We start from the raw sequence: 23,785 nt of genomic DNA, 5'->3' as shown, positions 1-23,785 counted from the left end.
AGAATGTTGGAGTGATACTGTGAATATGCAGAATGGACTATTGTAGAGTCGTTCTGCCGAATTTAGGCTTTTCATTTTGGGGAAGCATTGGAGGATGGTTTATGAAATGTGTGAATATTGTTTTTAGCTGCGCTTTATCTGAAGTGAAAAGTCTAAATTCACTTTTACAGTTTTCACTGGGGATGAATCACTCGCGATGATCATCCAGAAGGAAAAGTCTTAATTCGCCTTTAGGTGTTCTAGGTACAATGCTTTTAGAGCTATTCTTATGTTTTGTTTCGGTTTTGTGTTTGATGAGATTCAGGTTTTTGTGGCCCAGGATGTGGAAATGGAAAATGCAGTAGAAATTCTGTTTCTTTAAGGTTTTTTCTCAAACACGTGATAATAAGATAAAATATGTGATTTCAGTCTGAAACCACTGGGTTACAAATGTTTAATTTGACTAATGGTATATAGATCTGAAGGAGGTATCTCTTGTCTTGTAGACGATCTCAGATGTGAGAGGGGAAGAAGATGGAAGAGTAATTCCGAGGAATTAAAGAAATAGCAAAGGATTTATAACGCAGATAGAATATTACAGAAAAGTCAAATTTAAAATGTCCCAGCATCCATCAAGAAGATTAATTCTGAGAGCCAGGAAAAAAGGATGTACAATACATTTGTTATGTATATTAGATCATTCTGTAAGTACACATTGCGATTTTTGTTTCATATTTTATTCAAAAAAAAATTAAATAAGAATCCTTCCTTAATTTTTTTACTAATAACTACATATCTGTGACTGTAAGGCAAAACAGCCTATGTCACATTTTCAGAAAATTCAACTTAAGACCTTAACTAAGATCTAAAATCTAAATTACAGAATTGACATCGATATCTCCAGAAAGAAGGAAAAGCATTAAAAGAACTTCACTAAAAAATAAAGTTTCAACAAGAAACAACTCCACAAGACACTACCGAAGTCAAAAACTCAAAAATAGAACCATGCGACTGAAGTAATCTTACCTTAGAACCACAGCATACATCACCCGTGTCTAACACCGCCACATAATCAGCCACCTTTTTCCATCTCGTCGTTTTAACTTTCACCGTCCATTGCTCGCTTTTCCAGGGAGTTGGATCCGAAAAGTCGCAGCAGGGGAGACGCGAAGAGGTGGGAAAGGCGGGCGTCGGAGCGATCGCTGTGCATCCGGCTTCCCGTCTGGGCAGACCAATCCAGCGACAAATCCCCCGGAAGATCGGATGGCGGTCGGGGGGGCTAAAAATCACGGTTCCAACGCAAACGGTCACGTGGATCGCACGTGGTGCTCCATTCATGAAAGTCGCCCGTGGGTCTCTCACAGCCGTGGCGTCAGCTGCGGTAACGGTAGCGGTAAGTAGCGGTCGGTGGTGGTAGGTAATGGCAAGCAATGCCAGATAGTGGTAGTGATTTCGGTACGGTGGTAAACGGGGAGCCAGTGGTAGTGGTGAACGCGGATATCGGCCGCGGCGGATCTGCCTGTTGGCGGCGGCATTCACGCCAGCCCGTCGCCTCGTTATTATCGTAACGACCGCGGCGACAGCGATCGGATCTGCCAAATGACCGGCAGACGCATCGGTTTCTTCGGCTACCACGTTTACTACCCATTACCATTGTCTGTTGCCACCAGCCCGATTGAAATTCACGTTCAGCGGGCCGCTGAACGTGACACGCTCGCGTGCCCACTTTACTACTATTATTACCGTCTTTATCCACAGTCGCCGGCCCTCCGAGGTGTTCGCCCGACGAGCACCTCGTGTCACGAATACTCCATAACCGCGGACTCTAGGGTTGCGCTTCATTCATACCCTACGTTCCATTCTGGAACTCTAAAGCCAGTAAAACCTTAGGTTTATTTCTTTGAAGGAGACGACATTGATGGGAGGAAAGGTTCTCCGTGTTCACCCCTGTTAACACGGGACTAGCTCCAAGAGTCAATCGCAGACTTTGATGGAACTTGGCAGGTTGGTTGAGTAACCGAAAATATTTAAGAGTGTCTTGAAAGCAGATTTCCATTGGGGGTGAAAAATACATTTTACTGAATATCTTGGAAACTATTGGATGTAGGAAATAAACATTAAATTAGGGTGATTGCTTGATATATCTGTCGCTGTAAACTATTTTTAAGTGATAAATGATGAATTTTTTAAATGATATATTAGAAAATAGCATACTTTTGCTAATTTGTCAGTACATACTCAGGATGGTCTATAAATCTTTGAGTAAGTAAGTCATAATCCTTCCAGTGCGTATTCCCTATGTAGTCAATTTTTATATTAGTCATAGTAAATAGAAGCTATGCATGTGAATAATAGATAAAGTAGGTTGATCTGGGTTTTAGTACATTCTCTGATTTTAGTGAGCACTCAGAGGGTCAACGACCGACGAGACTTGTATTATTCTCTATGCGTTACTCTGAAATATGTATCTTTTAATCAAGATTTCTAATGTTACTCTACATTAACAATTAATATTGTATTAACATTGTTTTCATTTCAGGGAAAGGATTTTATGATAGTGGCGAAGAGGAAAAGATTAATGCAACAGTGCCTCTTTGTCAAGCTGGCTACCACCTCTGCTGTTCCTTTGGAACATTATCTCCTTTCTTCTCTGCGTAACGACGGAAGAAGGAAGCTGCAATCGTCGATGCATTAATTCACCCTCATTTATACATCCACTGCACCTTGTAATCTCGCTGTGAATTGTGAAACTACGAGCAACAAGAGTACTCATTGTCAAGAGTAAGTAGATTAGTGGCGGATTAAGCTGCGTTTACATTAAGCAACTTTTGGTCGGCCGATCGAAAATAGACGAATGTTAACACGTTAAAATGTTAAACGATTTAATCGTGGAAGTTGGGCGACACAACTTTGCGTTTTTAACACGTGTTTTGTTTCAACGCACTATACACTTCTCTCACGCGTCAAATATATCAGTGCAAAAGATAGATTAAAAGGCTATAAATCCCCGGGAACAGGCATTTAAATTATTTAAATACCCCGTATGCAATGTGTTAATAAAATCTCTAATTCAGAATGCGTTAAATTGTATTTACACAGATAAACTTGATCAACTCGGTTGCTTCATCAAAAGTTGCTTAATGTAAACGGAGCTTTAAGGTATACTGAGGCCCGAGGTGTAATACTAATTTGGGACTCTTAATGAGTATGGCAAAGGAGTTAAATTATTGAAAAGGTTTGCTCTTAATAAAAGTTTTATCTTGAAAAAACTGTTATAACTGGACTGCGGATCTGTATGCATTTATGAGAAATTTCAACGTATAAAACGGGAGAATCCATATACCTAGATAATATAGAAAAATGTAGAAATAATCGAAAGATAAATGTACATTTTATAATATTTGAACGCTGAAACGAGTCCATTTCCCTAATTCCGCGTATAAAAATAGGAACGCGCATGGACACCGATCTAGTTATACTTAAACAATTGTCTCCCTTTACGTATATAAAAAAGTAAATACTCTTTTGTATGTCCTCAGGCCCCAGGCATACGCCTCTTACACCTAAAATCCGCCGCAAAGTATCAGTCCCCAATCCCGAAAAGAGCTTCGTCGTAAGTCACAGGGTCAACGATCCCAAATCTAGGCCTCGAATTTCCCTGTCGCGGGTGCACCCTTGCTCCTCTCTCCATCGGAACCTATCGCTGTCCAGCGAGCCCTCGGGTTCCTTGCTCGCCGTTCCTCCTCGGATCGCCTTTCCCCCGTCTCGTTCCCCGTCGCTGGCGTCCGCGAGGGGGTGTATACGCGGCGCGGCGCGTATATCTCCCTTTCTGTATGTCTGCCAAAGCGTCGTACATACGTTTAGATTTCCGAGTCTCGTCGAGCGCGCGCATATCCCACGGGAATCAATATCCGCGTGTACCTCCGCTTCCTCTCCCTTCCTTCCCTTCTTCACCCTTCTCGTACTCGGGGCCTCGTGCCTCTTGCCGCTTGCCTCGCGCATCGCACCTCGCGACTCGCGCCTCGCACCTCCGCGCTCCGCTACTCGACAACTTATCAACTCGCTCGCTCGCTGCTACACCCCCCCCCGTCCTCCTCCTCCACCTCCTCCCCGTTGCACCCTCTGTCTCTGTCCGTCTTCCCTAGGAACGGTCCCCTGTCCCCTGTTCCTTCCTCGGATGGCCGCGCCTCCTTCGATACTGCATCGCGCCGCTCGCCATCCGTCTCTGATAAACGTGATTTAGAGAAGGGGGTGGTCGGAATACGACCTAACCCTCGTCCACCCCCCAACCCCCCTCCTCGACCACCTTCATAGATCAGTCTTCGTATTCGGTACTTCGTATTCCTGGTACTGTGTACCCCTGTCCCTCGGAACCCAGACCTACCCTCCGCGAACACCTCTCTTCGTGTCTTCTCTCCTCCATCGACTTCCATCCCTTTCCCCACGCGCCGTCCCTCCTCACCCTCCGCGGGCCCTCCTCCTCTCGCGAGAGCCTCTCGCTCCCCTTCCAGCTGCCTTTCACCCGAGTCGACACACAGCTACAAAACATTCAATTTGAACGTAAAGTTAAAACGAAATGGATTTTTCAGGGCTGGTACAGTCGGGGAGGAAAGCTCGCTAATCCCGGGGCCAGAGTTTCCCCAGTGGAGGCGTAGGAGGATTCGAATGGACTCGTGGACCCAGCCGACGGACCGCGGTGAAGGATTGCGAGTTCAGCGTCGAGCGATAAGCCGGGGGCAAAGGTCGAGCCGCCAGCTGGCTTCGCCGCGTTTTTCGAATGCCCGAAGCGTCCCTCGACCCTCCTCGCTCGCCGTCCCGTATCGAGTGTCCGCGCTGCCAGTGTCAAGGTCGTTCCCGCGACGACGAATTCCCTGCTGCTCTCTCTGGATCCAGGACGACGATCGAGGATCGATCGAATCGTCGCGGGGGATCCCCTAGCCGCGGAGAATGCGCGTCTCTGGGCGACGGGGAGTGAGGTGGGAAGAGGGGTGGAGCGGTCGTAAACCGCCGCGGTCAAGCAAGAGCTGAAGTGGCCGACGCTCGCGGCACGTAGGACGCTGACGCGCTTCGGCGAGCGGGCTCGGTGAAACGAACTGTACGGTTAAATCGAGCATCGTCTAATCCCGTAAAAGAAATTTCGCATCGTTACCGTGCAGGCGGAACAGGAGCGCGTCGCTGCTCTACAAAGCTCTTTTCGGTCGAGCGGTCGAACGCGAGAAGATTAGCGCGATTAACGCGCGCCGCTGTGATCTAATCGATGCTCCCGCGAGCACTTTTGCTTAATCACGGTGTAAGCTCGCCGCGCCTCGCGACCGATACGAATTTGCATGGAAATACCTCGTGTGCCGCGATTAAACGAACGTTTGGCTTCATGGTCGGACTTTATGGGATGTACTTGATGCGAGCTCGTGGTTACTGGCAATGGAGTCATCGTGCAGCTTCGTGGATGATTTTAGAATAATGTTATAGACATATAAGTTGATCTGTCAAAGAGTCTTTCTTCGTAAGCTTTTTACTGTATGCGAGATTCTAGCGAGCTAGAGAGACTGTATATGGAGTGGTCTATTTGAAGCTTAGTAGCTCGTGTCGAAATAGAATTTATTCTATTTCGGGGCAAGGAGGAGGAGGGAAGGGGGCGACATCTTACGATAGTCATACATCTTCTCTAGGTGGACGTGCTCCCGAGATTTTAAGAGACTACTGAGACTCGGAACGAAACTTCACATAGGACAGCCTGTAATGTACATTTAGAGATTATGACGAGTCAAGGGATGTTAGAGATTCTAGCGATTCTAGCGAGTAAATTCTATACGTATATGTATATTTAGAGATCCTAGCAATTTTAGAGATTTTAGAGTATCTAAAAGAAAAGCTAGCATTTTATCATTTATTACACAACATATCAATTTATATCTTTTCTTCTGCTCAGGTTGCCTCTGGCTTTCCCCGAGCTGTAGTGACTTAATCACATTACTCAAGGAGCTGTATACGCCACAATATTCCCTCGCTATATTGGCATTATTTGGAGCAGGTGAGCGGAATAATCTTGCCTTCAAAGAGCCGCGAGCCTACATCGAAAGACCACTCAGAACCGATACAAAGGAAGAGGTAGAGACGATCTTGCGCGTGTACTTTTGAAACGCTGCAAGGAGTCAGGGTCCACCTGAACGTCGAGCATCGTCAACAAAGAAACGAGGCGCGTTTGGCTCGAAAGAACGAGCGACGGAAAAAAGAAGACTGGAGGGCCCGTGTAGGGATCCAGGGGAAATAAGAAGAAGAGAAACAGAGGTCTCCTGCTGGCCAGCTGACGGCCTCGTGCCGCTACCCGAGACTCTTTTCGAAAATTCGATCGCTAGTATTTGGATATCGCATGGTGCGCCCATACTTGGCTGCCCCTGTGCTGGCTGCTGCCTTCTGGCCGTCGCTGCCATCGGCCACTCGATCCCCATCGATCCCGCGACGGGCCACCCCTTCGCGGTCTGGACCTCAGGGAGGCTTGGGGAGGCTGACTACCGATCCACGGGACGATCGGTTTGCGAAACCGCCGAACAGAGTCTCGTACGCGAGTCTGGGCTGGAAGTAAACGATATCGTTCGCGCTCGTTCTTCCCCGTTCCCGATTCTCTCCGCGTCGCACGTCTTCGTCGTATTCCCAGCTGGTATTGATCCGTTGAGTTTTCGAAAGTAAAATAGGTTATGCCGCTGAATCGCATGGAACTACGGCTCTCCGACGAACGAGACGCGAAGCAAAAACGACGGGGCTTCGAAGACAGAAAAGAAGGAGAGGACGAGGCGGAGAGGAACGGACAGAGAACGATATCGCCTGGCGCGCGCGCCCGCATACGTGCACACTTGCGTGTAAATTGTGTATACGTACACTGATCTTCGAGAGAAACAAAGGATTGAAACAAGAGGGAGACGAGGGTTTCGAAAGTTTCGAGATTGAAGAGCGTCCTCGATACGAGCTTATGAGTAGATAATGCCGTGGATGAATCGGGGAAATTTAATAGATTAACGCGAGAGTTTCGTTAATTGCGATCTGCGTCAGCCCTGCAGAGATGGAATTGTTAACACTTCCGGGAAACGTAGTCCTGCGTCATTCTAGATTCTGAAGTCTTTAGCTGAATACTGGCAACGTAGTTACGTCATTCCCAGGCCTGGGGTATTGTGGAAGGAGGCTAGGGGGTGGGGCTGTAGACCTGGGCCTCACATTTTAAGGGGCCTCAGAAAAAATTTATTTCCAATTTATTAATGGTCTTCTCCAAAGATCACATTTACTGTGAAGCTTTAATGCTTACTTTGGCTCGAGAAATAATAGTAGTCATTCATTACAAAATCTTCTCAAGAAATAGAAGATAGGTATTTTAGTATAGTAATAACTTGCCCCGCCTCTAGCCTGCTCCGAGGCCTCATGAAACCTTAGCCTATTCGGTGTTGATTGTGAGTAGTAAAGTAGTAATACATATCAAGACAACCCACGACACACGATCCTCAAACTGCCAGCCGCACAGCTCCCATTAACTAAACACAGATCTAACACGCGATAGTACGTGGTCGGCTACTCGTTGCAGAAGCCTCGCCACGCGCTATTGCGTGATGGGCAGCGAAAATGTCAATACATTTATCGGATAGGATTGAAAAGGTTAACTCTCAGCTCTTATAATATCAAAATCTTATAATATCAAAATTTGTGATCATGTTTCTTAAAAATTTTACACAAACAGTAATGTTGTCGTCTCGAAATCACAGGTTGCGAAAGTGTTGAGAGCTCTTCTCCTACGGGACGATCGGATCGAGTAGATTTTTCCTCCCCCTTTTCGACCATCTCACCCCATCTCACCCTCCCACGATATTGGCACGCGTATTGAAGTTCGGAACGGAAGAAACACGGAAATCGGAGACGAATCACCGGCGATCGAAGATTACCGGAGGTCAAAGGGGACTGGCGAGGGTCCTGGGGCGCATCAACGTTGATACACCGGCCAACTATCGCCGCGACTCCTTTCACGTCCATTTTCCCGCTTTCGTTCTTTCGATGGTCCTCATCCTATTTTAACACCCTTTTCGGGACTGGCTACCCGAGGGAATCAATAACCCACGAGGAAGCGACTGTGGATTCGGATAGCGGGGCGAAGGGGAGAGACGCGAGGAACCAAAGAGTACCGAGGGGCGTCGCGTCGAGTAGAAGAGCTCCCTACCGTGGCGGGAGGGTGTCAGAGGGTGCAACAGGGACCGCGAACTTTAGGGTGGAGGTGGCACGCGAGAGAGTCGAGGCTTGGCTCCGCCTCCGGCACGCGACCAGCACGCGACCATCGCGATCGACCACGCCGTCGCCAGCCTAGACCGCCGCCGCCGCCAACACCACCACCGCTGCCACCACCGCCGCCACCACCACCACTACTCGCTACCGTTACCACCGTTCATCCTATCTCCATCGGCTTCATCGACGATTACGCGAGGACTAAGCCACTATCTCTCTCCCTCTGGTCCATCATTTTCAATCTCTAAACGCGACTAAGTATCCATGGTTCCTGAGTCTATGTTCCTGGAGTCTCTAACAGGATATCCCTAACTGTGGTTGCTTTACCATTCATCGGTTTTGTGTTCCATCCACTGGCCTACAGAGTGGACCTACACCCTTTGCCAGTATCTGACAATGAGTGTAGTTTAGTCTATTGTTAGTGTATTCTTTTTCTTCTTGTTTTAACGATGAGATTGATTCTCTTTTTATGTTGTTTAGTTGTTAAGATAGTGGTCGATTGTACTTTAGTGATCATTGTATTTAGAGATCGGTCGTTGATACGGGCCAGCCAGTTGCTCCGCTTAGTTTCCATGCTTTCCCAGCCTCGTAACATCGACTTCTTCCTCCCTCCTCCGCCGCTGTGCAAAATCAATTTCAAACTCGAATGAAGTACTCCAGTGAAATATGAGGCTCGTCTCCTTCTTCCCCCACCGTCGTTTCTTTGCTCACCCAACTTTTTCCATCCCCCCACGAGCCTCCATTTCCCCGTTTCGTTTCGCGTCGCTCGCGGATTGCTTTGCCCGATCTCTTCGATTTAACCAGTCGCAACTGCTATTTGTCATTTTTGTCGGTGTCTTTTCCTTTTACCGGAGAGATGGAAATGTTAGTTCTCGTGAGAAATGGAGGGAATAGGGTATTTCAATTCTGCGAGGCAGCAGCTAGAAATCAACATAAAGGAGAGGAGAATCTAATGGAAATTTGTTGGTCTCCCAAGGAAGTAGAAAAGAAGAGGATCGAGGGTCCTGTACAGGAGGCTAAGATAAAACCAAGAATCAAGGTGACTGGGCACTTGGTCCAGCCCAGTTGGAGATTATCGAAAATATGAAAAATAGTTCGCGTTCCGCGAAGTTTCGTGGCTGGGAGAGTGTTGAGAAGCGCATAGTGCGCGAGCCGCGAGCTGTAAGGAACCATGGGCGTTGCTCGGCTAGTAGCGATTCATTCCCCTCCTTATCGCCCTCTCTCTGCCTCTCCTTTCCACCGCCCCGCCGACCAACTACCACCCACTCTCATTTTAAACTTTCAAAGGAAAAAAGCTAGAAATACTTTAACTCGAAATGAAATTTCAAAAGGATGAAAGGGACTGACAACGGTTCTCCTCCGTGGCTCAGCTCCCTCTCCACCGGGAGGAGCCTCCTCTCCCTCCCCCAACCCCGCTGCAGCGGCTGAAAAATGTGTAATACGAGCTCGGATACTCTTCCTTCGTGTTCAACGAACCACCTATCCACCCACCCACGGATCTCGTCTATCTAATATACGTATACTTTAAGCCCGCTGTTCGAACATCGTCTAATTTATCTCGAGTACGCGAACGGAGATCTTAAAAAACGCATGTTATCTTTCCAAGATAAATCTTTATCAAAAGTTCGTAACATAAAGAGACAAGCTTGTCGGATATCTTCGTTTTCGTTTATCTTTATTCCGCTTTTACTTTGTCTATACTTGTATCCATTATACTGTAAGGTCATCGATTATTGTGTTCATTAGAGAGTAATTGCACGATTCAAGTCGAGGTACCGTTGCTTCCACTCCCGTTTAATTGACGTATCAAATCCTCTTCGGTTTACTTTTTCCCTTTCGTGGCCATTTCACCTGCGGAAATAGACTGCGTTGGAAAGTATGAAAGAGTGGAAAAGGGAGAATGAATTCTCGCTTACACGACCGACTGAGTTTCTGCAGCGTAATAAGGTAAAGAGAGAGAACTGGCGAAAGTTGCGACATCTTCATCCGTCCAGTCGATAAGGGGAAAATGTGTTTGCACGGATATGGAAGGATTGTTACTGATCCGTGTGAGAGCCTCGTAAATTTCTGTTTCATTGCCATTCGATCGCCTTCCGAGCAGCAATATTCGCGACTCTGGCTTCGACGCGATGAGATGTTCAATTGCATGGCAAGCATCGGTTTCTTCGCATTGTAAGCTACACAACTCGACGCCGTACCTACAAGGTTTTAAAATGGATCTTGTGCTTGAATTTCGTTAACTAAACCAGGGAATCGTTGGCGTAACAGATCCCTTCACCTACCTATCAGAAATTTCGCGAAAGAACCCAGTCAGGCTAGATTCTGTGGACTCGAATTTAAAATAAACCGCGTTCAATCTTGCCCTAGAATTTTGTTGCAGCTTGTTAACAGCAACGCGAGCGAGATGTATTATAATTATAGACTCTTCGCTGCCATCCAAGTATACCCATACCTCTTTTGGCTTCTGATAATAATTCCTGGAAAGGAAAACAGAGAAAAGAAGAGAAGAAAATTCAATAGCGTCTCAAATGTAGCGGTACGAGCAATCGATACTTTTTTCCAGTTGAAGAGGCATTACACGAATTTCTCGAAGGTACACTGGTAAATCGATCGACGTTGGGACTGTCGAATCAATTTCTCGTATTTTGCAACGCAATCGATGTGCGGTACACGGTCGTAGTGTACCAGCACGTCGCTCGAAATTTGCTCGCAAAACATTCTCCTCGCCGTTTCGGTATCTTCTCTGTTTTCGCTCTCTATAGTAACACGTGCTTTGTAATACCTAAAAAGCATTGGAAACTATAGGGATTTCTATAACGATAAAGCTCAGTTTTATTCGACTTGGCTACCTGTTACGCTCCGGATACGAGCCAAAGGCAACGTTCGGATGCTCTCGCGCAACTGCAGTTAAAGCATTTGCAAACGATTCTTCGCTCGCGTTTATGAACACTTCGATTGTCGCAAAGCGTTTGCACCCAGCAAATAACTCCTGTGAAAATAGAATTGTTCCTTTGAGGCAAGCTATAAGTAAAAAAATAATTATTAACTATACCTTGCATATTGCTCGAAAAGAGACTTTGAAAAACATGGGTGAACCAGGAAAAACGAACACATTCTGCATAACTATACATGGATAAGGAAGTGGTTCTCCTGTAGTTTCATTTTTCCCAAATTTTAGCTCACATGTGGTTGGTATCTGAAATCACGTCTAATTTATTTCAATTGCTGTAAATTTGTTAGGACCATACACTTACGTATGCCATTTTATAACTAGGTGAGGGAAAGCTCTTACACCCAAAGCGATTCCCTACAATATCCACCAGTTTAGGATGATAGTGCAGTGTATCATCGAAGGCTACTGCCACAGCTATAAAATACATTGGATTAGTTGAAGTAAAGAAGCTGCATAACTTTAAAAACACTTACCTTCATATGTAACATCATCATGAGTTGGTCCTATACCACCAGATGTAAAAACATAGTTAAACTTGGTAGAAAAATCCTTGATTTCCTTCGCTATTTCTTCAACATTATCTCGAACAACTGATATCTACAAAAATACAATTCTATAGAATGAAAAGAATATTTCAGCGATATAATTGTATCACAAAAGATCCTAACTTTTTGAACCTTGACTCCATGCTCATACAGCAAGTCACAGGCATAGAAGGAGTTGGTATCTTTCACCTGTGCCTTCAGAATTTCATCTCCAACCACTGAAATAAGTAAAAGTCTATTAACAGTGGTTTGAATGTGGTATGTATACGATAACTAGACTGAGGATGTTTACGCAACTTCATACTCTTGAAGGTAACAAGAAGTAAAAATTCATTTCAGCCTCCAAGTATTACATTTGGTATTTTTTAGCATATTAAGCGCATTTTGTAGTTTCTCACACGTTTAAATTTCTTGTATAAATGCATAAAAATCCGCAGTGTAGTGATAACTAATGAATACCCGATGCCAACATTACCGACTATCCCGGCAGTCGGTCGTTCCCCGCTACACTTAAGTCGCATCAGGGTTCTGTATAACCTCGATGAAACTTTTATACATTGCTGTAAATTAATCATGACGCTTTAACCTAACTATCAACGATAATTCAACAGTGCTATTGCTCTACAATGCCAAGCAGCGCCCCTGAACCTAAACGCCCCCAATCCATTCCTCTGGCTCGGTACCTACAGAAAAGTATAGCCTGTAGATATTTGTTTTCGAATACATATCACAGAAAATACATACCATTCCGATAGATCTCATGATTAATTCTCTTCGCTCGAACTAAACGCGAATCGCTCTATTTTTGCATCCTGCAGACAACCTTATTCACGCTGGCACACAGAGGGAAAGTGCAGGAGTATAAATAGTAGTCAAACAAAACGTAAAAGGATTGATCCATAAGCAGTGTTTTGGTTTAGACTTCAGTGCGTTCACATTTTTAACGAATTATCTATTGTTAGTGACGTGTTGATAATAATCGAGTTTTGTGTTTTATAGTTTGCCTTGTTGGTAAGATGGCCAGCGCGAAGCTGCGGGAAGCGGCTCTGAATTCGCCGAAACTGCTTTACAAGTTTCTGCTGCGTGAATGTGAAAAATTACCGAAGGATGCGCAACAGTTTTATAAACATTCGGTGAAACAGGTAGAGTATTATTGTACAAGTGTTTTTGAAGGATTAAGTGGAACTCAGGTTTGACTTCGCCACGTGGTTTGGTTTAATTATGAACACTGGATATAACCTCAGTCTTTCGTATTATTTACAGTAGATACACGTGCTTTCCTTTTCACAGAGCTTCAAGCAACATTTGATAGAGTCAGATAAGGAACGTGTTCAACAGATTATGGAAAAGGCTGTGCAAGATGCAAATTGGATAGTCAATAAGGTATCGTGTGTTTGAGCATAGTCTATGTCTTCCACTAAAATACAATAATTAGTGAATTACTATGTTGTTTTCAGTATACTAAAGGCCAAGGCACAAAAGCTCATAAAGAAAAATAAGAATGATACAGTAGTTTTATCGTAGACACAGCTTACCATAAATGCATGAGAGATTCAAGGAAGGAGGATTTGAATTATATTTTTAAGAAATGGAATTTCAGACGATAGTACGTGAAAAAACTGATGCCAGCACATCAGAGTTTTATAAAGCTATCAATATTTGGCGCTGTAATCCTCAGGTTGCTAACCGTAGACTCTTAGCATCTGTTGAGATACTTAATATTGAAATTGGCTATGATATTTTTGAGACTCTTCGACATATTACTAGCTTAGATTTGTTGTCTTTAAACATAGAAGAGCATAAAGATGGCACAGATGAAAAACTATTGTTAGATAAGTTACATACTTTCAGTAAAACATTAGTCACATCTAATGAGAACAAGATTCATTTGTTAGCGACAAAACAATTGCCACGTACACCGCACATATTCTCCTCTGGTGTTGAATTTTCGCTACTAGATAAGCGAAAAAATCGTGTGGTAAGTATTCACAAACCCTTGCATGCAGATAAGCGGCCCCTTGGTCCCAAAAACGAATACATGATACACAGAGAAGAAAGTGGCCATGTATCTATAAGCATGAATCAATTAGAAAACAGCGTGTCTGATCCCAGTATAGAATGGTTAGAGAAGAAGCTTTACCCATGCATATTAAAATGGATGAAAAGTGAGACAAAAACCAGTTCGAAGCCTCTGTCTTCATTAAGTCTTGTGTCACGCGAGAAGTACGCGAATCTGTACTGCAAACTGAAAGAAAAATACAGCACTGATCTAATAAAAAACTGGCCCGAGAATACGGATCCACAGAAATTCGTTTACGAAGACATCGCGATCGCTACTTACCTACTTTTGTTATGGGAGAAAGAAAGACTGGAAAGAGGGACTAAGGACTTACAATCGTTCCTAGATTTAGGCTGTGGCAATGGCTTACTCGTGCATATTTTGTTCAGCGAAGGCCACCGTGGATCAGGAATCGATTTACGGAGGAGAAAAATTTGGGACTTATATCCGCCTGAAACTCCTCTACAGGTATGTATCGATTCGCTTCAGAGGAAAATTATTTCTCCAAGCTTCTAATATTTGCTTTGCACAGGTCTGTACCATCGTCCCATCTTCCTCTACAGTGTATCCAGGAGTCGACTGGATCATAGGAAACCACTCTGACGAACTGACACCCTGGATTCCAGTCATCGCTGCCCGCAGTTCTGCAACCTGTCGATTTTTCTTGTTACCCTGTTGCCCTTACGAGCTCGATGGCAGCAAATACCAAAGATACTGTGCTTCGAAGAGCCAGTACTCCGAATATATAGACTATGTGAAAAGTTTATGCGAGGAATGTGGTTTCCAAACACACATTGACAAGCTAAGGATCCCTTCGACAAAACGAATCTGCTTAATCGGATGGGAAAGGAACTGTGAGGAGGCGAAAGTAAGAGAGAATCGTATTCAACAAATGGTGAATGCAAAGGCAACCCTAGTTCGACGACAAAACGAATCAAATGAAATATCAGGGAATGCTAACAGCTGGACCTGCGACTTTAAACCGAGAGATGCAGTGGAAAAGGTGCGAAACTGTACCAAATTGGATAAAACGTTAATTGCAAATATTGTTCACATAGTAGCGAGGCAGTTACTCGAGGAAGGTCGTGTTATAAGCCTCGACGAAACGCCTAAAAGAATTTGGAACGCAGGCCGACGTCTCGAGCTGCGTTACCTCGCGGAATCAATCCCGAAAGAAAGTATGATACGTCTGCGAAAGGAATGTGGAGGTCTCCAAACCTTGCTTAAAAATCACAGCCACGTGTTCCGTGTAGCGGAAGGAAAGGTTCAATTTCGAATACCTGAAGAGGAAGAAGTTGCGAGGTTAAAGAGGAAAAGGTTGTCGCAGATACAGATGAAAGTAAAACCCTGTTGGTTCCACGAAAACCATCCAGACGGCTGTCCCTTGACTGAAACAAAATGCAACTTCATACATCAATGATTAGATCAACGAGTGATTCTGTTACGCGGTAGAAATTTATTTTTATATTAATACAAACATCAACGAATGTATTCTGTACATTGAACGCGACGAATCTTCTTCGCAAAAATGCGAAATAACGATTCAGCGTGTAGTATACGTTTATTCTGCATAGGAAGAATGTCGAATATTATTGTCTTTATTCTCGTTCGACATTATGTTCCTATTGTTCTTCGCTAAGAACGCAATTTTTGGTGAAAATAAAAAAAGAATAACGATGGTTCCCAAGGAGCAAATGTTACTACTTCAGAAACTCAACGAATGGTATGTCCTCCAAATTGAGAGTCTTTGCCTCGGCGAAATTGTCCTGCACAGTCTTTTGCACGCCAGATTGACGTGTACGCTTCAGTTTCTTCATATCGACAGTGTCCAGCTGATGAACTCGTTTCATGTGGGTTCGCAGGTTGCCCTTCTGCGTGAAGGAGTACTCGCAATGTGGGCAGGGATACGGTCGATCTCCAGTATGATGTTTCTGATGCATCTGCAAGGTTGACTTCTGCGCGAACGATTTCGTGCACAACTCGCATTTATATGGTCGTTCGCCCGTGTGAATACGCTTATGTCTTTCGACTTGATATGGCTTTGTAAACGTCTTCCCACAAATATCGCACTCTTTCTTCGATGCGTTTCCTTTAACTGTAGCTTTACTCGCAGTTGGCAAGGACTTCTCGAGAGGAATCTTTGGAAATGGGTCCAACTGTGCCGAAGTTGCCACAGTTAGAAGGCAATTACTTGATTGTAACTCATACGGCGACGATTGTTGTACTTTTAGCATCTGTCCTATAGGAATCATTTCCTTTGAATTATCAATGGCATTACCACTATCGGGAATAACGTTCACTGTAGTCGGACAGGAGTCAGAAACGATCGTTGATCGGTTCTGAGCGCTGTCGATTGGCGGTTGCTGTAATAATGATTCGTCAGTTTGAATTGTGACGAGGCCATTCGCCAGAAGGAAGTGCAAGTTTGCAACCAGCTGGTGACCATCATTTACAGACAGAATCGCGTTGTTATTTGGTATAGTTCCATCGATGTCGAAGGTTATTTGGTCTGTCAAGCAAGTGTTCGTTTCGACACCGATTGCCTCCAATTGAGCGTAGCCTGTTGTTTGTGAAAGCTGCTCGTGATACATTTGCTGCTCTTGTTCGAAGCTGTTTATCTTCTCCTGTGTCTCCTGACACTTGTCAAAGTCAGCCGCAACTTCGGCTATGGCTGCAACCTTCAGGTGCTTTTGTTTTCTCTTTGGGCTGCCTTTATGCTCACGCGCGTGCTTCAGCAAGTGCACTTTCCTGTGACCCGAGGTTCGAAATCTCGAATCGCAGACAGGACATTTGAATGGTTTTGAACCTTGAAAATCAACGCAGAAGGTATTAAATATTACAGATTTATTAATTAGAAGAAGTTTCTGAACCTACCTGTGTGCAATCGCATGTGAACCTTCAAGCTACCCTTCGTTGCAAACAGACTGCTGCAAACGTGACAACGAAAGGTTTTCTTGCCAGTATGAACTTTCGTGTGCGAATCCAGCGTACATTTTACGGCGAAACTCTTACTGCAATAATCACATTTATACGGTCGTTCTCCTGTGTGGGTGCGCACGTGCCTTATGAGATCGCTCGGTTTGCGAAACGTTTTTGGACAGAACTTGCACTTGTTCGTGTATTCCTTTCGTTCCTTCTTTTCCAGCGAAATGTTCTAACAAACGCAAAAATAAAATTTAATCTATAGTTCTACACTGCCGAACTATGGATAAAGGTATCCATATCCTACTTTACGCTAAAACAAGATACAAAATGTTCAAAACTCTATCCAAAGATACAGAAAACTCAATTGCACATTTTTTTCTAGTTAGTACACTTCTATATCATTTCTTTCTTGCCTCTAAAATGTAAAAGAAACTTACTCGCGCTCGATCCATCACTTCCTTCTCAGCCACTGTGTCCAAGAGGACCTTCTCAGATACAGTAGAATCTGGATCTATCACATCACCATTCAATGGCGAATTAATAACACCTATACTCGTCTCAATTCCCGTTGCAATCGAGTTTTCAGGACAACTGCCAATCCCCGACTGTATTTCATTCCACGTCGAGGCTTCGTGAATTTTACTATGCGATCGCAGCTGTGTCTTGCTATTGAAATACTTCTCGCAGGATGGACATTTCCAGGACCTATGGAAGTGAATAGCACAGTAGAATCAATTAATAAAATTAAATTAAATCTGCTTGACAAGTGCTCACTGTTTATTTGTGTGTATCTTTGAGTGCCTATTTAGACCACCGTTTGTGCAAAATCTTGAGGAGCATTCTGTACACTGGTACTCTTTCGTCCCTCGGTGAATCTTCAAGTGTTCCTGAGATCCAACCAAAATTTATGACACACTAATGTTTAATATATGATGTATAAAAAAAATTGCGTTTACAGTCGCTTGCACTTATGTACCTTCAGCCCGATTGTCGTGAATCCTTGTTGGCTACACATATGGCACTGCAGAAGAGATTCTCCTCGAGGCAATTCGCTCGTGTCGGTTTCAGCGGCCTCCGAAAACACCTCGGACGGTATCGCGTGCATTTTCGATGGATCCTCTGGATCATGCGTCGTCCCTTGGAACTCTTCTCTACGCAAATCATATCCGTACACTTGCGATTCATCTGTTCATCGCTTATTTTTGCCTATCAAAACAGAACTAGACAGGAATACGATGAAATAATGGAAACTTACGTTAAGAGTATTGGATTTATCGCGCACTGTTCCTGTGCAGTATCTTTGTTCGTTCCTTCTACCTCCAATTCATTCGTCGTATTCTCCTTTTCCAACAGGTTTCGCTCGGAAATGAACACTATAGTTTGCATGCAGCGTCCCGACTGATCGGCGTTCACGCTTTCAGATGGCTGGACCGCAACAGAAAGCCGCTGATCTTCCTTTACAGTTCTGGGCAATATGCTCGACATACTCGTCGAGTTGCTTGCATCTAGTCCAATGTTATCTAGCCCGATCTCAGTGCCCGACTGAAAGATAAAAATTGTAATTAAGAGCTCGCTGCAAGTACTTCCTCTTATTTTTGGATTCTTAAACTTACTTGCAAGGTGATGTGATCCATCTCGAACGAATCCAATTGCGGTGTAAATATATGTTCTCCTGAGGGTACCATATTGTTGTTACTGCTGTCATTGCTGTTATTATTATTGTTGTTACTATTACTGTTGTTATTGTTCTCATAAATAACATTTAAAACCGATTGTTGCTCTTTTCCATTATAAAGCTCATTTGTATTTACACCATTTGGATGCTTCGAGTGGTTACTGCTGAGGCTCAGATTCATTCCAATATTGAAAAACTGTTGGTTCAATGTTTCTTCGATTTCTCGAATGCTTTCCTGCGGGGAAAACATTAATTTTCGATCAGTGACTAAGTCACAATTTACTTTGCACGTTGCTTGATGTTATGTACCGGTGTCAGTGCTTGATCGGCAGAATAAACAGGTAACGTAACTGAACCAGTTTCGTCAGCGTGCAGCATTTGTGAACTCTCAATATTCGTCACTGTTATCTCTGGAGCGTTCTCTAGAAAAGTATGTAGAGATAATGGAATTTAAAAGACATTTTTCGATTCTTGTATCATAGTAAGTAAGACACGCACGATTAATAATCGTTGAAGAGTCGCAATTCGTTGGTAAAAGTTGCTCCGTTTTTTCCTTGTCGCCGTTTACACATTGAAGTCGATCAAAAGCTCGCGAAAAGACTGAAATAATTCGCGTTGGAGATGATATTTCTACTGAACCTAGACGAGAAGGTGAAAGATTACCCGTGAACGAGGAAGAGGACGTCGTAACAATAGCAGATGTATTAGGAATGGAGTAACTGGAAGAAGTGCAAGGCGACGATTCGGCAACTGTCCTTTCTTCAGAAGCTTCCTTTGGGTCTATCTTGTCCATAGCTCGTTCTTGCATCTCGTTTTTTTGTTGCTCCAATTGCTGTAGATCAATAAAAAGGGGAGAGACAATTTATTAACATAATTTTCCTACTTATAATAAATAATTTATAATAAATAATTAATACTCTACCCGCTGTGCCAGCTCCTGTTTATGAATTTTCATATGCTTCCTGCAGTTGACGTAAGTTTTGAAAGTCTTGTGACAGTATGGACACATGAATGGTCTCTTGTTACTATGGGTAACCAAATGTCTCTTCATACTACTTTGCGTAGAAAAGCTCGCGTTACACATGAAACAGCCATATGGCCTTGAATCCTCGTGTGTATGTAAATGCGACTTGAGAACGCTGTTTGACGTGAATCTCCTGGAAGAACGATAAATAATTCATTGAAACTTCTGAAAAGCAAGCGATATAGTACTTAATACCACAAATAAATGCACCTGTCGCATTTTGTACACTTGTAAGGACGTTCCCCTGTATGGCGACGATGATGCTGTTTCAGGTGACTAATTTTCCTGAATGCTGCGTGACAGATCCGACACTTGTGAGGCCTTGCTGGGTCGGATGCTGGATCGTAGGCACGTTTCTTCGTTGGAGGTGCCTGTACTAAATATATTTCATTTACTGTGTCACCGATCCACAAAGGTTCTTGCAGGACCACTTGAGGTACCAAACTCTCAGCCTCTGGAGACAGCTTTGGCTTGCTTTTCGAGTGAACTTTTTGCTGATTATCAGAGCTAGTGTCGGTGGCATCGATTATCGCCTGAATATCGCCAGTTCCATTAGTACCACTCGGTTTCTCGAAACACTCGTCGGATTTCGCATGCAATCTACAATAATGTGTGTATATGCTGATTCGATAATAGAATAAATTCCAATGATAAAGAAAAATAAACCCACCTGGAGTGGGCAACCAAGCTACCATGGCACGCAAATGTTTTATCACAAGAACCACAAGCGTATCTTTTGGTACCTGTGTGGGTACGTTCGTGTGCTATCATCGTGGATTTTAAAGCGAACGACCGATAGCAATGTACACACTGAGAATAAGGGAAAAGTGTTGTATAAGAAAGTGAATTAGAATCTTAGATATTTTATTCATATTACCTTGAATGGTTTTTCTTGTGTATGCACGCGCAAGTGTCGTATCAAATCCGATGGTTTCTTGAATTCCTTGTGACAGTATGTACACGCGTACCACCTTATGTTTCCCACGCACCTTTGCTTTATCGTCAAGTATTTCCTATAAAAATGATGGAGGAAGACCTAGAGGTGAGTCGAAAGCGAAAAGCTAAGCTTTTTCTTGAATTAGCAAAGCACATTACCTGGTACCACCGTCAGATGCTCGATCCAATAAGGTGACGAAGTTCGTACGTGTTTCCAGCTTTTTTGATTCCAATGTACCTTTTTCAAAGAAGCTTATTAATGAGTACCTACTAAAATATAAATATAAATCGTGATCTTATAATTCTTGTACAAGTGGCGTACCTTCAGGAAGACCTTTATTTTTACTAGGAAGACCACTGTTTCTAAGCGCCTGTTGCAGGATATCTTTCTTCCCCGTGGTTTCGGATAAAATACTCCCTTCATAGTTCGATTGCTTCACTGTTTCGTTCGTATTCACGTTCGACTCCAACGATGCCAACTGCGTAATCACGCTGTCCACAGTCGCTCGAATGTCGGATTCCACGCTATCAACCGAATGAGTGTCTTTAGCTGTAGTAGTCTCCTGAAAGTGATTCACCCTCCGTTTGATCGTTTCAGTGCATCTTACGTAGCAGCCAAAATGAATTTGTACTTTGGACACGTCTCACCTCGTTTACGTTCATGTGCATACGCTTCATATGCCCATTCAAGCTGCCGAGCTTTTTAAATACGCATGAACAGTAATTGCATCTGTATATGGGCTCCCCCTCTGGCACGTTGTGAACTCTCATTACATGAGCGTTCAGATTGCCTGGCAAATAAATAGAAATGTGATATTGTAAAGGAATTTGGTAAGCACAGATACAGTAATCTGCAGATTACAGCCTGTAATATATGTAAGCAAAATAAAGAAGATGTATAAGATTACCTTTTTGACTAAACTTGGCGTTGCAAAGCTCGCAAGCGTGGGGTCGAATTCCGTTATGCTGCCACGTATGAATTTGTAGGGAGCTCTTCTGTGTAAATGCACGACCGCACACTGTACACTGCGAGATTGAACGCGAACCAAATAAAACAGCAGCGTTCGAAACAGGATTACGCAAGAGGAAGATGCGTTTATTACCTTGAAAGGTTTTTCACCTGTATGCACCCTGATGTGACGCATCAGTTGACTCGGCTTCTGGAAGGACTTTAAACATATCGTGCATTTATACATTGTCTTGTGTTTCGCCCCTCGTTTCGTTTGCTTCACTACTTTCGTCTGCAACTGCAACCCACGAAAAATGACAAGTCGGTCAACAAGAGAATATTTCATCTATAATGATACTGAAAGATTTCTTCTCACTCTGTAATGTTCTCGAATATGAAGCCTATACAAAGCTGGCTGACTGAATTGTTTATTACAGAGTTTGCACTTTCGCGCTTCCTCGGTTTTCCATTTCTCTCCGTGAAGCTTCAAATGCGCATCCAACTGGGCCTGGGATTAAAAAATAAATAGAATATTTATCGTGATAGATGGTATAAGGTAATCGTTGAAACTCACTTTAGTCGAGAAAGCATCTTCGCATTCTGTACAAAATAAATTCTCTTCTTTCTCGTGCAGCAACATGTGGGATTTCAAACTGGCCATTCTTGCAAATTTCCTACCACATTCAGGACATTTCGGCTCACCTGTATTGTGTGTTGCCATGTGAAGTGTAAAATTTGTCTGAGGAAATATTAAGTCTTAAGTAAAAACGGCTATGCTGCAGCGTAGAGATCAGAAACTCAGCGCGACGACATAGGGAAAAGAGAGGTACAGTAATGTCGTGTTATCTGTCCAATATTCTATTGTGTTAAGTGTCTGTTGTTACTCTTACCAGTTCTTGAAACAGGCGAACTCTCTGTGAGCTCTGAACTATGGATAGATAACCCAGCATTACTGTATTTCATTAACTTTGCATGGTTTTTATTTTTATGAAATTACCGGCACATTAAATGATGCAGAACATTTTGGACACCTATGTGGCTTTTCCTCTGCATGATTCTCCATGTGTTTTCTATACACTGTCTGTTTAATAAATTCCTGCTGACAAATATCACATCTCAAACACTCTTTGCCCTATTATGAAAACAAATTTACAAGCATGAATTTAACAACCATGAAAGGAAATTATAACATAGACAAGGAGGCTATCAAATTACTTTTGAGGAAACTGTGCCCTTTCTGGGTCTCCCTGGGCTATTTTTTTTAACCACCTCTGTTTTCTCCTTAGGAGATTCTTTATCCTTTCCTTCAATTGGTAAATCATCATTACATATGGGATTATATACATGACTTGCAGCTTTGCATTTTGCATCCACATCTGGTTGAGACTTCGCTTGTTCAAAACAAGCAGGATCAATTTCCAGATTCTGCACAGGCTGTTCAGATACTGTTCCATCAATATCGTCCATGCTTATTTGGAACAGAGGCTAAAAAAAGCATGATGTTAAAAAAAAGTTGTCTCTCTAAAAATATGAATTACGGAGAAAAGATATTAATATACAGAGTGTAATATCAAGTTTGCACTCGAATCCTTCACATCTCCCAATGATGTAACCGTGCCACCTTGACCAATAAATGTGATGGGGGTTGCAACAATTTCCAACATGCCATCTCTATGTTCTGCAAGAGTTTCATTATGCATTTTAGTTATGATTACTTGCGAATCTTATCCACAGAGCTCTTTACCTGACACTGCCAAGAGCGTTCGCCCATCCTCGGTGGCGACAAAGTTGATTGGCATGGTCTCGATGCGAGGAGATTCAGCGATCATATTATGACGTGTTAACATCTTTTTTCTGACCGAAAATATACGACTCAGGAAGATAATTCTTCGTGTACGCTCGTAGAACAGCGTCGATAGCGTACTAGGTATATTTACAGATATCCTTCATGACTCGAAACTCGTGACGAAACGTTCGAAACGACTAAAATACTTGGTACTGTTTCGAGGGACGCATTATTCAATTCTGCAGAGGAGAACGAACTTAACCTACATTCTCGGGCGAGAGGTTAATTTCAACAAAAGGCGTCGTTAAAATCAACCGAGTCGCCGAAGAAAGCAGAAAGGGGAAAGTGGGGACGATTAACCAACCAGAAAAGGAAAACGAAAGGGCGACGAATATTATTGAAATTGTGATGCAAAATATCAATATTATAGGTCGCAGATGTAGACAAAAGGAAAATGAAAAATAAGCAGGCCATAATCGATGAAAACTTGCACTCATTGCACTGATTAGTGCAGCAATTTTGATTCATTTGGATCGTCGAAATTGTTGCGCACCAAACTGTGTAATAGACCATCCTTAACAATTCCTGTCCTTCAAATTACAAATAAAAGAATAGGATGATCTGTTCTATGTTTTAGAGATTTAAGTTAACAATGTATCTATCAACGTAATAACGTATTAGGAATTGCATAGATC

General features: G+C 43.3%; 5 protein-coding genes and 2 long non-coding RNA genes across 10 annotated transcripts; 4 read left to right on the top strand and 3 right to left on the bottom strand.

The window, feature by feature from the left end:
- Positions 1-494: 494 nt before the first annotated feature.
- Positions 495-2,656, top strand: LOC143184580 (uncharacterized). Its single transcript, XM_076386917.1, has 4 exons — positions 495-683; positions 1,112-1,372; positions 1,886-1,983; positions 2,519-2,656. Exons 1-3 carry the CDS (start codon positions 597-599, stop codon positions 1,931-1,933), a joined length of 396 nt encoding a protein of 131 aa, XP_076243032.1. The 5' UTR covers positions 495-596; the 3' UTR covers positions 1,934-1,983; positions 2,519-2,656.
- LOC143184581 (uncharacterized) lies at positions 2,649-5,857 on the top strand. 2 transcript variants are annotated; one of them, XR_013002782.1, is made up of 2 exons: positions 2,649-2,760; positions 4,569-5,857. It is a non-coding gene; the product is annotated as an uncharacterized LOC143184581 (long non-coding RNA). The 2 variants fall into 2 exon arrangements; XR_013002781.1 differs by having other exon boundaries at positions 4,569-5,232.
- On the bottom strand, positions 3,549-4,013 carry LOC143185229 (uncharacterized). The gene is made up of 2 exons (XR_013002882.1): positions 3,901-4,013; positions 3,549-3,816 (listed from the first exon to the last, which is right to left on the bottom strand). It is a non-coding gene; the product is annotated as an uncharacterized LOC143185229 (long non-coding RNA).
- Positions 5,858-9,948: 4,091 nt separating the features above from the next.
- Positions 9,949-12,618, bottom strand: LOC143185276 (FAD synthase). Its single transcript, XM_076388168.1, has 11 exons — positions 12,481-12,618; positions 12,212-12,419; positions 11,860-11,954; positions 11,665-11,788; positions 11,493-11,605; positions 11,291-11,434; positions 11,088-11,227; positions 10,817-11,020; positions 10,521-10,715; positions 10,155-10,436; positions 9,949-10,089 (listed from the first exon to the last, which is right to left on the bottom strand). Exons 2-11 carry the CDS (start codon positions 12,309-12,311, stop codon positions 10,086-10,088), a joined length of 1,401 nt encoding a protein of 466 aa, XP_076244283.1. The 5' UTR covers positions 12,312-12,419; positions 12,481-12,618; the 3' UTR covers positions 9,949-10,085.
- Positions 12,525-13,329, top strand: LOC143185277 (LYR motif-containing protein 9-like). The gene is made up of 4 exons (XM_076388169.1): positions 12,525-12,662; positions 12,736-12,878; positions 13,027-13,119; positions 13,194-13,329. Exons 2-4 carry the CDS (start codon positions 12,753-12,755, stop codon positions 13,233-13,235), a joined length of 261 nt encoding a protein of 86 aa, XP_076244284.1. The 5' UTR covers positions 12,525-12,662; positions 12,736-12,752; the 3' UTR covers positions 13,236-13,329.
- LOC143185275 (putative tRNA (uracil-O(2)-)-methyltransferase) lies at positions 13,325-15,490 on the top strand. Its single transcript, XM_076388166.1, has 2 exons — positions 13,325-14,263; positions 14,328-15,490. The coding sequence occupies exons 1-2, from the start codon at positions 13,325-13,327 to the stop codon at positions 15,213-15,215; spliced, it is 1,827 nt and encodes a 608-aa protein (XP_076244281.1). The 3' UTR covers positions 15,216-15,490.
- LOC143185274 (uncharacterized) lies at positions 15,352-23,233 on the bottom strand. Of its 3 annotated transcripts, XM_076388164.1 has the most exons (25): positions 23,049-23,233; positions 22,864-22,982; positions 22,520-22,789; positions 22,302-22,436; positions 21,879-22,043; positions 21,681-21,812; positions 21,459-21,602; positions 21,264-21,381; positions 21,004-21,146; positions 20,678-20,918; positions 20,515-20,593; positions 20,297-20,432; positions 20,090-20,229; positions 19,630-20,019; positions 19,318-19,552; positions 19,059-19,227; positions 18,894-18,995; positions 18,705-18,817; positions 18,334-18,630; positions 17,976-18,262; positions 17,697-17,871; positions 17,495-17,607; positions 17,158-17,425; positions 16,670-16,949; positions 15,352-16,601 (listed from the first exon to the last, which is right to left on the bottom strand). In XM_076388164.1, exons 1-25 carry the CDS (start codon positions 23,149-23,151, stop codon positions 15,496-15,498), a joined length of 5,460 nt encoding a protein of 1,819 aa, XP_076244279.1. In that variant the 5' UTR covers positions 23,152-23,233; the 3' UTR covers positions 15,352-15,495. The 3 variants fall into 3 exon arrangements, with proteins under 3 accessions (XP_076244279.1, XP_076244278.1, XP_076244280.1); XM_076388163.1 differs by having other exon boundaries at positions 18,894-19,227; XM_076388165.1 differs by lacking the exons at positions 22,520-22,789; positions 22,864-22,982; positions 23,049-23,233 and having other exon boundaries at positions 18,894-19,227; positions 21,879-22,006; positions 22,302-22,365.
- Between the last annotated feature and the right edge of the window lie 552 nt (positions 23,234-23,785).

Source organism: Calliopsis andreniformis, chromosome 10 (assembly GCF_051401765.1).
Source record: "Calliopsis andreniformis isolate RMS-2024a chromosome 10, iyCalAndr_principal, whole genome shotgun sequence".
Lineage (NCBI taxonomy): Eukaryota > Metazoa > Arthropoda > Insecta > Hymenoptera > Andrenidae > Calliopsis > Calliopsis andreniformis.
Note: the sequence above shows the minus strand (reverse complement) of the source record. Positions and strands in the feature narration are given on the sequence as shown.